This window comes from Leuciscus leuciscus, assembly GCF_965113295.1.
Source record: "Leuciscus leuciscus genome assembly, chromosome: 12".
Classification (NCBI taxonomy): domain Eukaryota; kingdom Metazoa; phylum Chordata; class Actinopteri; order Cypriniformes; family Leuciscidae; genus Leuciscus; species Leuciscus leuciscus.
This window is the reverse complement of record NC_138736.1, coordinates 5681566-5695601: the sequence shown is the minus strand read 5'-3', so window position 1 is coordinate 5695601 and position 14036 is coordinate 5681566. Positions and strand designations below refer to the sequence as shown.

Genomic DNA, 14036 nt, shown 5'->3' with positions numbered 1-14036 from the left:
ACCCATTGGCTCTGGGAGGTATGAGAGCATTTTGCAAAGGGCGGGGCTAAGAGTTATACTGAATACAGCTAAAATCTGATTGGCTTCTTCAGTGCCTCTGTCCTGGATAATTATTGGTTTTGGTAACTGGGTGGGAGGCTGAGCCACATCATTTATATAACTTAATTCATAATTCATGGAGGTTTATTTGTTCTTGTCTTTAAGAAACTACAGTTCAAACAGTTTTTGACTATTCAGTATGAATGTGATTAAATAGTAATGGAATCATAACATAGAAGTGATCTGCTGGTTAGCATCATATATGAAACAAAAAAACAATGCAAGTTAGAATGGCCGTTGTTGTTGTTTTTATAGTAGAGGGACATGACATTGGTGAGCTATTAGGTCATTCTGAAATGTCTTTTCGACCATTTTATAATTGCCGAGTGAATTCTTACACCCTTAGAAACTATTTTGGCACTGCGCTTGTCTTACACAACATAATACTTCGTTCCAACCAGAACAACTTGATATGCAACATTCCAAGCGAGCAAAATAATATATCAATGTTCTTCGCCCTGCATGATGAGGAAGGAAGAGGATGTTTCAACATATTATTTGCAAAGCTGTTTGTCTTGAACAAACAATTTAAATTGGATGTCAATCGTCTATTTCAGAATCAGAACATCAGGGGGGAATGTTCAAGGACTAACTAGATTTGTTTTAGGCTACTTCAGCTTAACAAGTGCAGCAGGGCAGTTAAAAGTAATAAAGAAACTAAAGGAGTAGTTTGGGAAATCCAGTGATAGTCGGAAGGCGAAAGAAAGTAAGCAGAAGAAAGTAAAACCTGAGAGGTGGATATGAAAGATCATGCAACAGCAGCATCGGACTCCACACTCGCGACAGCAGAAACCGAGGCAGAGGCGCACGCGCCGCTCGGCTCTTCCTCCGTCAGCTTCGCTGCAGCTCGTCTGTCTGCCTGTTGTCATGGAGGAGCCAAGATGGCGGTCCTGGCCTATAGCCTAGGCAAACGGGAAATAAATCAGTATTTCAGCATAAAAAATGCTAAATTTCTGTCTGTCGCCGCCGTCGTCCTTCTCACTGTGTTTCACTCGGCTTCACGACATTATGGAGGTACGTGTTTGTTTTACGGTGTGCGAGAAACAGCTGCGTGTTTGTGTTAGCATCAATGCTAAAGCTGTCACTCAATGTTTTCAGTCAGCGTGTGCGCGTGTCTGTCACTGCTAGATAGCAGCTGCAGCTTTGCTCTCGCAAACTCAATTCAATTGTGGTTGCTTTGTTTAATCGGGCGTCTATTGGGTGCACTTTTATGGCGAAGCACAACATTTCATCTGTCAAAGACTTGAGCTAATCAATACCAGAACTACGATCGAATCAATGCTATCGCCCAGCTGGAAATAGCGTCTGTCATTACAGTTACATTTCCAATTAGACTTGATGTTTTGACGCATAGCGCCAAATAGGCTGGCACTAAATCTCATAATCAACTGCCTAGGTATTATTCTGGGGGCATTATAGCCGTGTCTAATGCCCCAAAATTGTAGTTAACTAGATTTTGAAATCCAGTCAAATGCTTGTAGTATCTCTATTCTCAAGTCTACTTCAGGTACCTTCAGTAAAGCTTATAGGTGGAGGCACACAGTAATCCATGGTTGATCTTTAATCTAGTCCTGACATGTGTTGCCTTATATTAAAGCGTAGTTATTGGTTTCATCTTAATATTTAGGTATGTTCAGTTGATAATATTGTGATCTCTCAGGATTGTGCAGTGCATATTTGTTTTAACATACATGAAAGGTCTTATCTCATAGTCAGATGAGCTCATCTAAAAATGAGAATTTCATCATTGTTCAATCGTTGTTTACATCATTTAATATGTACTTTGTTTAAAATGAATTGAAATGCCAGTTAAATACAGTTTTACACCTGTAATACAGGAATGAAAGAAACAAGTTTCCACAGTTGATCTGGTTTGACCAGTTGTTCAAATTCTTTATTGCCTCGAGATTTTTCATTAGCCCTGGGGTAAAAAAAAAAAAAAAAAAAAGGTGCTTTCTATCTTTACCATGCTGGCATAGAAGCTGAATGAAAGGCACGTAGAGAAATGAAACACTGAAAGTTAAAACACCTTACATTTTAAAATGTAATTTATTTCCATGATGCAAAGCAGAATTCTGTCTTCAATGTCAGATTATCCTTCAGAAATCATTCTAATATGCATATTTGCTGCTCAAGAAACATTTATTATTATCAATGCTGAAAACAGTTGTGCTGTTTAATATTTTTTGTAGAAACTGTGATAATTTTTTTAGGATTCTTTGTTCATTCAACATTTAAAAGAAAAGCATTTATTTGAAATATTAAAAAAATATTTACTGTCTCCTTTGATCAATTGAAGACATTCTTGCTGAATAACAGAATTAATTTGTCATGACAACTCTTAAAGGGGTGGTTGATTATGATTTCACTTTTGTAACTTTAGTTAGTGTGTAATGCTGCTGTTTGAGCATAAACAACATCTGCAAAATTACAATGCTCAAAGTTCAAAGCAAAGGGAGATATTTACATTTAAAGAAATAGCTTTTTAAGGACTACAACAAACGGCTGGTTGGGACTACACGAGCTTCCTCCCGGGTTTGTGACATCACCAACCCTAGAATTTACATAATCCCCGCCCCCTGAGCACGATTTATAGATTATCAAGACAGAATATGCTAATCACTGACTAGAAGATAACTACACATAATCTACATAAATTCACATGGAGAAAATACATACATTTTCAGTGCATGTCCGTGTGAGTGCAAGCTCTTGAAGCTCCGCCCTCTGTGCTGGGAGTAGCAGCTCATTTGCATTTAAAGGAACGGACACAAAACGGTGCGTTTTTGCTCATCCTCAAAAAGTGACAATTTTAACTTGCCATCTAAAAAAATATGTGGGGTATTTTGAACTAAAACTTCACATACACACTCTGGGGACATCAAAGACTTATGTTTCATCTTGTGAAAAGGTACACCCCTTTAAGAGAGCTTGGCATGGTAATTGATATGGCAATGTTAATGTAGTTATTTGGTCTTGGCAGAATAGATCTGCTATGCTGCTGCTGCTGTTGATATTGCTGCTGCTGCAGAGCTAGTAAAGAGACTTGCGACTGGCAATACATTCACAGACATACATCTGTGTGATTACCGGTATGTAAAACATGCTGCTGCATATATAACATACATGAAATAACCCTAGTAGCAGATACAGTCAGGTAGAGCTGGGGAAGCTGGAGGGTTTCTGAAAGCGCGCTAAAGACTGCTAACAGCAAACAATGCCAAGTATTTTAATGTTGAGCTACAGCAACCAATCAGCTGCGCTATGAAGACAACGATGTGATTACAAATATAAATATTAATAGGACCTAGGCCATCAGCCTGCGCCATTTAGAGTTTCATGACAGAACTTAAAAAAAAAAAAGAAATAAAAGCTTACTGACCCTTTCCTAAATTTGGTTTATTCACTTTCAGGCAGTGACACGTGCGATTGGCTTTTATCCAGTGGACGTTTTTTAGGGGACAATGTATGGCAGCCCTACGGTTGCATGCTACACAAGTACAAAAGCACGTAAGTCATGTTGTCATTGTTAATTTACGTCAATGATGTATGTGGGGTAGAAATGTGGGCTGGAATTTACAGTCCTTTTTGTTGTCTTTCAGTGAAGCAAACCTTTGCCTCAGAGAGAAGAGAATAGCTTTTGTAGGTGACTCTAGAATACGTCAGCTCTTCTATTCTTTCATCAAAATGATAAACCCTGAGGTGAAAGAAGTTGGAAACAAGGTTTGTTGTTGCTATTCATTTCAGTATGCCTTCTTTTGGTTAACTGGTATATAATGTATTCCAAATCAGAGTGAAAATGTACTTCAAAGTGGTGTTTTGTTGGATGCCCCCCAAGCATTTGTGAGTTTAATACTTGCGCCAGTCAAAGGCTATATTTAAATTAAAAAGGAAAAGGTGTAATTGTTCCTGTTAACCTCAACATTTCCTCTGGTATTTCAAAATATGCCTCAGACAAAAGCAGTTGTTTATAGACATTAACCTGCATGCAATACTTTTTTTGTTTTTGTATAGAAGACTCTTTCTACTTTTGTAAGATATGATTAATTTATTATAAGTGAAAGTCTAGGGGTTGCTGATTAATCTCAACATGTCGGCCCAAACTCGATGTACGATAAAATAAATTTTTTAGCCCACTGATGTGACTGGAGTCTTGATTTGACATGATTTAAAATCACCATGGAATCAAAATGAACAATTCTCATTTTTTTATGGAATGTTCCTGTGTTTATGAACGATTGATCTGTGCACATATTTTTTTTTAAACAAAAAAAATGTGCCCAATAATCTTTATTAAAAAGATTGTATAAAAAATTAAATTTGTAATTCTTTGTAAAAAAAGTAACACATTATATATATATATATATATATATATATATATATATATATATATATATATATATATATATATTAGGTTAGCTATTTTAATATATATTTAATATTTATTATATCATTATAAAATTCCTTTTCAAAGTTAACAAGTATAGTGCATTTTATAAAGATATACTACATTTAATGCTAATCCTTTATTATTACAAATATACAGTAGATGCAATAATGGTAATAAATATCTTATTATTATGAGTAAAAAATATATATTTTCCTGTTTCTATCAATTGTTTCCCCAGCATGAAAACATCCCCTTTGTAGATGGTGATCCCACTGTGGTAAGTATTTTTAATGAATTGTGTCCGGTGCAGCAGAAAGTTTTATTGTATTTGAGACTTGATCCATCACAGTTATTGATTATTATATAACAACTCAAAATATGTTCCGTATGTTCACCTTTTAGGACTTTCTGTGGTATGCAGAAGTTAATAACTCCTTGAAGGAGCAGTTAATGTTATGGACAGAGGTAAAGATGATTAACTTGTACTGGATACAAATTAGGCGGGTTATTAAATCACAGGCTTAAGAATTTTGTCTCATCTCTCAATAATTATAGGGATCTGCTTCCAAACCACATGTCATCATCATTGGTGCTGCTACGGTGAGTTCCTGTTTGCAGTCATGATGGCCTTCAGGTGCTATTGTTGAAAATCATTCTACTGACTGATGTTTGTGGTTTTCAACAGTGGTCCATTAAGTTGCACAACGGCAAGAGTGAGGCACTCCTTCAGTACAAAGCAAACCTCTCAGCTATATCAGACACACTGGAAAAACTAGCCGAGCACAGTGAAGTCTATTGGGTTCTGCAAGGTGAGTATTGATATTCAGATGCACTGGAACCACCCTTCATGTTACTGTCTTATGTTTACATTCTGCCTGTTTATTTAGATCCTGTTTATGAGGATGTGCTAAGTGACAGCCGAAAGATGATCACAAACGAGCAGATAAATCTGTACAACGAGGCGGCGGTTAGTACTCTAAATACCAGCAAAAAGAAGGTCAAGTTCTTAGAGGCTTCTCGGCAAGCTGCTATGGAGACCATTTCCCAGTCGGTGGATGGCCTGCACCTTCCTGAGAGCACAAGAGATGTTGTAAGTCTACATTTGAGCCTTAGGGTGTTTTCAGACCTGTAGACCTTTGCCTTGTTCCAAAACGGGGATAAAAAACGTACATGTAACATTTGTAAAGGGCTCAATTTGTTAGTCCCCCTGTAGTCAATAATTGTATCTGTTAAAACTCATCTTTGATCACCAAAATTACATATTTAAATGAAGTCTTCATGCCTTAAAATAGCTTGAATGTAACTCTACACTCTCTTGCGTCATTTAGTATTTGTGGATACATGAAAATAAATTCCACGAGCTCAGAATACCTTATCCACTCAGTCAACTTTACTGTAGTTAATGCTGCACAATGGCAAGTGGAAATACTGGTTAAATTCTGCCATATACTGTATGTTTAAACTAGAAACTGATTCGGAAGAAGAAGTGGAAAAGCGAATTATATAGGGTCGTCTAAAAGTCGATGTATCAGAATGTTAATGCATTTTATTTATCACTCTCTAAAACGTCGGACACATAACGGTAATTGATATTATTAGTTTTTTGCTTGACAACTTTATCAAACTGCTAATAATGTGTTAATAATGTTAATATAACATATATATGTTGACATACAAACAACATTAAAAACCTGATTTTAAAAGCCACGTGTAAGTAAACTGTCCTCTCATTGGTCAGAGCGCACCTGCATCTGGCTTTCTTTGTAGCTGTCGTTATATTACTTTATCATTTAGAGCATGAATCAAGACTTCGTCAGGACAATATTCTTACCTATTTCGAAGAAGAGCAGCATTTTTTTAATCAAAAGGCGCACTTCTCTTTAGAGGTTAACTCAATTCATTTTGAGAGGCATTAGCAGAACAAACACTACTGCTTTTCACACAACGTACGTAATTACTAATCATCATACATCGCGATACAGCCTGGTTCATTGGTCTGTTGGGTTGGATCACTTTCTCTCCACAAGCGAACCAATCCAGTTTGTTTTCAAGCGGGCTGAGACCACCTTGTTCAGGCAATCTCGGACCTTTTTTTTGTTTGTTTTTTTTGTTTGTTGTTGTTGTTTTTTTGGTGCGGATCCGAGCGCAATTGCCATGTTCATATATGCCTAAACTAACTGAACCAAGTGAGAAATTGCACTAGGCTTCGAAACAACCACTCCAAAAGAGCCAGGTGTGAAAACACCTTAGTTTTGACAATTAGTAGTTCCATTTAAATCTTTTTAACAAATAGAAATTATTTACCCTCTTTTCAGGGTGCCATGGTTCTGATGAACTCCATGTGCAACAAGATCCTGAAGCCCATCGACGGCTCTTGCTGTCAGAGCACTCCTCCACTAAGCGTCCTTCAGAAGCTAGCTGCTGGTCTCTTCCTGGTGTCCATCATCTGCTTCCTCCTACTGGGCTGTAGTAGACATCATAAGAGCAGGCCCATTCCTGATGTGGAGAGCGGAGAAGAGAAGAAACCCCCTGTTGTTGTGGGTCAACTCAACCCAAAGGGACCTTTACTGGCCATCTGCAAAATGAGCCTTATCATGTTGTACTTCTACATGTGCGACAGGGCAGACATCTTTATGAAGGAACAGAAATTCTACACACATTCTACCTTTTTCATCCCTCTTATCTACATCTTCGTTCTGGGCATCTTCTACAATGAGAACAGCAAAGAGGTAACACAGACTCTTGGGAAATTGTTCTTCTAGTCCAAAAGAGAATATCAATATTGATTCTCATACAATTAATATGTTTCTTTCCAGACAAAACTCCTGAACAGAGAGCAAACAGATGAGTGGAAGGGCTGGATGCAGCTGGTTATCCTAATTTATCACATTTCTGGAGCTAGTGCTGTACGTTAAAAACATTTTTTTTAGTTTGGATTACTTTGCTTTAGTAGTGACTGCACTCTCAATCTCCTTTTTTTAATCTCTTTGCTTCCTCAGTTCATACCTGTGTACATGCATGTCCGTGTCTTGGTAGCTGCTTATCTCTTCCAAACAGGATATGGACACTTCTCATTCTTCTGGCTAAAGGGAGACTTTGGAATTTACAGAGTGTGTCAGGTAATTGTTGCCCGACTTTGCTGATCTTTTTTTCCTATGTGCACCAGTGGCATGTGGTGGTCCTCTGTAAAAAAAAAAAAAAAAAAATGTTTAAGGCCAAATGTAAACTGGTTTTAGTTCAGTTGTTTTAGTCTGAAACCATTAGTTTGAATGGTTTGAAATGGTTTTAGTTGAATAAAGAAATTAATACTTTTATTTTTAGCAAGTAGACATTTAAATTGATCAAAAGTACCCGTTTTAACTGTCTAAAATAACTGTTTTTAACATTTATAATAATAATTAATGTTTTCTGAGCAGCAAATCATCATATCAGAATGATTTCTGAATGATCATGTGACACTCTAGACTGGAGTAATGATGCTGAAAATTCAGCTTTGCATCATAAATTACATTTAAAAAAATATTAAAATAGAAAACAATTATTTTAATTTATAATAATGATATTTTACTGTACTTTTGATCAAAGGCAGCATTGGTGAGCATAGGAGACTTATTTAAAAAACATCAAAAAAAATCTGACCAACCCCAAACTTTTGAAAAGTTGGGTATATATTAACATACTATTCATTAAAGCTAGATTATAGTTTTGTTGACTTTGTTATTGTGCAATGTAGAAAAATTTTGTTTTAAAGTAGATGTGACCAAACTCATTAATCAGTGAACATGCTAATAGTAATGCATAATTGCACAGTATGATATCCAGTATGCACAGAATGATGATCCAGTGATCTCTCTCTATTCATCGTTCCCAGAGCTAGACTTAAAAAACTAGGCAATCACGCTTTTGCAATTTACAGGTCCAGTTAAAGGGAGCTAATCTGATGTGAAGAGGTAGCTCTTCACATCAGATTAGCTCCCTTTATTTCTGCCTTCAAATCTGCTCTAAAGACATATATATTCTCTTTGGCTTTCAATAATCCTTGATCATAGGCTTGATTTATTGTTTTACTATTGTTGTGTGTTCCTGTTTCTATTTCTTAGTTTTATTCTTTTCTGTACAGCACTTTGGTCAGCCTTGGTTGTTTTTAAATGTGGTTTATAAATAAAAATTGAATTGTAATATTGTATTGATATAAATAATGAGTCCTTTCTTTGTGTCTTTTAGGTTCTCTTCAGGCTTAACTTTCTTGTGGTGGTGCTGTGTCTGGTTATGGACAGGCCTTATCAGTTCTATTACTTTGTGCCTCTCGTCACCTTTTGGTTTGCAGTTATTTATGCCACAATGGCTTTGTGGCCACAGATTCTTCAGAAGCAAGCCAATGGTAAGTCATATTACAATGTTTGCATTTATTAATTTTAGTACACTCTAAACAAGCCTAACATCATTTTGATTTTATATATTAAGCCTTGAAATATTGTTTTCTCTTTTTTTTTTTGCCTCAATTATGAACAGGTAGTGCATTTTGGAATCTGGCAGTCTTGTTGAAACTTCTGGGTTTGCTTCTTTTCATCTGCTTCTTTGCGTACTCACAAGTGAGTTTCTCTCTTACAGTAAGACTGTTAGACAGTATTGATATACATTTTTGGTTACACTTTATTTCAATAGTCCACTTTAAACATTCTACCAACTATAAGTAACTTTGTCAACCAACTTATTAGAGTATTAGTAGACTGTGGTTAGGGTTAGGAGAATAAGTTGACGTACTTGCAAAAGTACTTCTGGTCAGTAGAATGTCTGTTGGGGAGCATCAAAATAAAGTGTTAGCAGATATTAAACAGACAGTCTCTAATGACTGGTAGTTGACATATAGTTGCAAAGTTACTTATAGTTAGTAGAATGTCAAAAGTGGATCATCAAAATAAATGAGAGCATCTAAATCTTGTGTGTTTGTTGCAGGAACTCTTTGAGAGTGTTTTCTCGGTTTGGCCTGTTTCAAATCTCTTTGAACTGCAAGGTAGCATCCATGAGTGGTGGTTCAGGTGGAAACTTGATCGATTTGTACGTAAAATACTTTCATTTGAACGCATAAGACCTGCAAAACATTTCTCAAATTCACATCTTGAAGTAATGGATGTTTTCTGCTCTTTTGGATGCTAGGCTGTGATCAACGGGATGCTCTTTGCCTTCATATACCTGCTGCTTCAGAAATGTCAGCTGCTGTCTGAAGGCAAAGGAGAGCCTCTCTTCTCCAACAAGATTTCCAACTGTCTGCTCTTCATCTCTGTGGTTTCCTTTTTGGTAAGGCTTATTCTGTCTCTCTTCGTGACACGTAAATGGTAATCTGATTCCTTCACAATGGATTCTTTTGTTTACAGACATACTCCATTTGGGCCAGTGGGTGCAAAAACAAGTCTGAGTGTAATGAGATGCATCCATACATTTCTGTTGTCCAGGCAAGTACCCATCCCACTATGTGCTCTTTTATAATGTTGTTCTCGTACACAGCTTTAACCAACACTTGAAAAGAGAAGTAAACTGCTCTTCTCTGTTCGTGGCCACACTAACCTTTATCACAGTTGATACTCAGATGGCTTTTGTGGAAACGGAAAGAACATTTGCAACCTAAAATAATGGATCCATTTCAAAAGGCTTTTTGTTTCGTTGTGTTGTGCCTGTGAGGCTGCTGACTTTTTATCTCTGCGCTTTTTCTGCCCACAGATTCTGGCTTTCATTTTGATCCGGAATATTCCTGGTTATGCTCGCTCTTTGTACAGCTCATTCTTTGCATGGTTTGGAAAGATCTCCCTAGAGGTGAGAGTGCAAGCTTCGCTGCAAACAAACATTTAAAAAAATGTCAACGTCATACTGATGATATTTTCGGCATACGGTTGATTAGGACGGACAATTCCAACTTGAGACTCTTTCAGTATAAAATGAACAGGGAATGCAGTTACAGTAATATCTGATGGAAGTCCAGTAGGCCGGCAGGCACCAATGTTGAATCAAATATGCTGGAAATAAACTATTCTAACGTTTTGAATGTTTAGCCGTAATACGTAAGTATTAAGATAGAGTCGCATTTACAGTTGTTTGGCGAAATTTCGGGGACAAAATCCAGTCAGAAGGAATCCACGCAATCCGTAACATCACATTAGGTCAAAAGATTTCCCAACACAGATTTTTCATTGTGTTCAAGTTGTTCGCTATGTTGACAAACGTAAAAAAGATGAACACAAATGCACCAGGGTTCGATGGAATCAAGCTGAGTGTGAAACCAGACCAACACCAGGGCACCAGGAACAATCGTGCTCGGAATCGGACCTGCGGACCTCCACTTTGCATGCACTTTAGAAGGATGAGGACTTGTGCTGGAATTGATACGGTAAAACTGAAGGCAGCCGCACACCGGACGCGCAGCTCAGCGCCGCGTCTAGGACAACTCTCACCTGAAAATCCGATAACATCAGCAATTTTCTGATTTCTGTAAATAAATATAAAACTAAATGTATATTGCAGCACATGGTGAAGTCCGTATATACATTAACTACGATTTGAGACACATAAATGTAAATTTAATATAAAACTATGTAAATGGCGCTCTGTGGCGCAGCAGGATTTTGAACAAGGTCCTGAGCCGCCGCGGACAGACGCTGAAAGGCGCCGCCGGTGTGTGTACTCTCATAGAGAATAATGTGTTCGAATTTAAAAGACGTGGCGCTGCGCGGCGCGCGACCCCCTTGACTGTATCGTTACTGTCTGTATCACTGGGAATCAAGTACTGAGGAAGCCTCTGGAGCTGAAATTCAGGAATGGTAATGGGAGTTTTGTTTCCGAAACGCGCTGTAAATGCTAGACCAGTTATGACAGACCGGGCCATCTGACCAATCAGAGCAGAGTATAGGAAGGAGGTGATGAAAGTCGACTGTTGTCGCCTCGCATCGCCTGCGTCTGGGCAAAAAAGCTGCGCTTGAAAACAATGAAAGGACTACAGCCGACTGTCAGCTAGCATGCGCGTTCTGCGCCTGCGTGTAAAGGAGATATGTTTATTTCTGCTGATATATTTCTCTATATTCCTCATTCAAAAAGGGAAATCGACACTTCAGGCTGCAGATACACAAACCCTAAACAAAGTAGTGCTTGCTTACCGTTTTGAATATCAATCATGCTGATCACTTTCTTTATTCCACTCGGCTCATGTTATTATTAAAGTAATATATATGTATGTGTGCAAATTAAATCTTTGATTGAACAGTTTCAGACACGGTTAGAAAAGAGGTGATGTGCAATGTATATTATGAGAAAAATAAAGTTTTTTTGTTGTTTTTTTGGTCCTTGGATGCATGTAAACCTGTTGCAGGAGACCTCCAAAACAAAACCAGGAACCTTTAAAATAGCAGAATAGGGGCACTTTAACAAACTAATTTATTGCAACCATTCTAACATGCTTCTTGTTTTCCCACCAGCTCTTCATTTGCCAGTATCATATTTGGCTGGCAGCGGACACCAAGGGCATCCTGGTCCTCATTCCAGGAAACCCCAGCTTAAACATCATCGTCAGCACATTCATCTTTGTCTGTGTAGCTCATGAGATCTCCCAGATCACCAATGACTTGGCCCAGGTGGCCATTCCTAAAGAGAGTGGGACTCTACTGAAGAGACTGCTGGGAGCAGGAGTCTTTCTAGCACTGGTACTGATACTGTCCCACAAAGAGTGACGCACCTCATCCGGTGAGGATCCTAATAGATCTGTGTGAATAAAATAAACTCCACCAGCCTAGAACATTTTCTTCCTAGGAGTTGATCTAGGGAATTCTTACGGCACTGGTCTGTATACAAAACTCAAGCTGGAACGGAAGCCAAGGACTGTGGAGCAACAGTGATTGGATGATTAAAGGAGGATTCTTAAGCAGGTTGTTTGCAGTAGACAAATCACACAGACTGTGTGCAGATAAGTCAAGTACACCTGTGCTCCATCCGCTCTTCTCTCATAGCTTTGAGGTGTGTTTTATGGGCAGTATTTAATAATTTATGTTAATATTTTATACTGGGGGTCTGTGTTTGTTGTCTCTTCATTGTTTTCCCATTCTGTTTTGTACATGATGCCCATGATTGCAAAATGTGAAGGAGTAATACATTCCTGACAGCGCGCCATCGGCTCGTGCACCAAACCTTTCTTTACATTTCAATTCATATTTCACCAGCAGCTTTATCCTTCAGGTGAACAACCTCCAACCTTTGGATTATTGAAACATGAAAATCCATTTATTGCTGTTTTAAAATGAACTCAGTGGCAGCGAATTTGTTCCGCTTGCAACAATATGTATGCTAGATGTGGAAAATAGGGTGGTGCCACTACTAAGGGAATCCATAAGCACATTCTGCTTCCGTCAGAATGCTTTAATTTCCTGGAGGAACAGCATTTGATGTGAAATGTAAACTTGAACTATTAAGACAAAATCATGTGCTTTGTTCTGACACATTCAGAACAATACGCACTTGAGCCAGTTAGTTGTTCGTTTTTTTACCACATGGGTTTATTCTGTTCATATGAATTCAGCTTAAAGAGATAGTTCACCCAAAAATGTAAATATTGTCATTACTCACTCCCCCTAAAGTTGTTCCAAACCTGCATGAGTTTCTTAAAACAAAATATTATATTTTGAAGAATGTTGGTAAGTCAATGGGGTCCATCAACTGTCTGGTTACCAACATTCTTTAAAATATATTTTGTTTTCGAAACTCATACAGGTTAGGAACGTTATGTATTTTTGGGTGAACTATCCCTTTAATGTTAGAGCCAGTTTTGTCTACGATCCGTGACCTCATTATTTATTGTTTAATGTGCGTCTTCATACCCTCTCCAACTGCTTGAATTGCGGAAACTGAAGCCTGATGTTCATGTGTAACTTGATGTTTTGTTTTTTGTTTAAATATATTACTTGTAAAAAAAAAAAAGAGTTAAATTTAATTCTCAGTTTAATGATAATGCTGTAAATAGATCCTTCATTATGTGCCATTGAGACAAGGCATATTGTTTGAGGCTGCATTCAGCCTAATAATTTCCATAGTGGCACTTCCTTCTAGTCACAAATACCGACATTATGGCTGAAAAGTTGCATTTACTATGAAACTATTACATTTTTAATTTAATATATGTGAATTTAAAAGCAGCTACAAGGTATATTATTATTTTTTTCATCAGTGAAAATGCATTTTTTCGAAGCAAAGCAAAATTTGTACAGCCTGCCATCAATTTGCACATTCAAGCAACTTCAGTACTTTACATTCAGTAAATGTTTATTTGTCTTTTCTCACATTGTTCATAAAACAAATTATTTGTATAGTTTGCTATAAGTTTTATTTAAAGAAACCTCAAAGGAAATGGTTTTGTGTGTGTACAATACATTTTGTCCAAAAAATGTGAAAATATTCATTTAATTTGGAAATGCATTCATCTTATTGTACAGTCAATGTTGATAAATCCCTTCTCAAAAACACTTTCATTTCTGTTTAAATATCTACACTCGCACACCCAAGAACAAACATG

The 14036-nt window shown here is 37.3% G+C and overlaps 1 protein-coding gene and 1 long non-coding RNA gene across 2 annotated transcripts; one reads left to right on the top strand and one right to left on the bottom strand.

Moving 5' to 3' along the window:
* The first annotated feature begins 4 nt into the window (after nucleotides 1-4).
* casd1 (CAS1 domain containing 1) lies at nucleotides 5-13986 on the top strand. Its single transcript, XM_082187056.1, has 18 exons — nucleotides 5-1113; nucleotides 3513-3609; nucleotides 3702-3822; nucleotides 4728-4766; nucleotides 4892-4954; nucleotides 5045-5089; nucleotides 5175-5298; nucleotides 5377-5579; nucleotides 6805-7218; nucleotides 7306-7395; nucleotides 7489-7608; nucleotides 8714-8870; nucleotides 9002-9081; nucleotides 9446-9547; nucleotides 9647-9787; nucleotides 9865-9942; nucleotides 10208-10300; nucleotides 11953-13986. Exons 1-18 carry the CDS (start codon nucleotides 840-842, stop codon nucleotides 12202-12204), a joined length of 2493 nt encoding a protein of 830 aa, XP_082043182.1. The 5' UTR covers nucleotides 5-839; the 3' UTR covers nucleotides 12205-13986.
* LOC309511804 lies at nucleotides 2372-3570 on the bottom strand. The gene is made up of 2 exons (XR_014210769.1): nucleotides 3449-3570; nucleotides 2372-3406 (listed from the first exon to the last, which is right to left on the bottom strand). It is a non-coding gene; the product is annotated as an uncharacterized lncRNA (long non-coding RNA).
* Nucleotides 13987-14036: the final 50 nt, after the last annotated feature.

Excerpts from the sequence above, each read along its gene's own strand:
- casd1 (XM_082187056.1), top strand. The coding sequence starts at position 840 with ATGAAAGATCATGCAACAGCAGCATCGGACTCCACACTCGCGACAGCA. Across the intron at positions 5,299-5,376 it reads AGTCTATTGGGTTCTGCAAG|ATCCTGTTTATGAGGATGTG; the intron begins GTGAGTATTGAT and ends CTGTTTATTTAG. Across the intron at positions 10,301-11,952 it reads TTGGAAAGATCTCCCTAGAG|CTCTTCATTTGCCAGTATCA; the intron begins GTGAGAGTGCAA and ends TTTTCCCACCAG.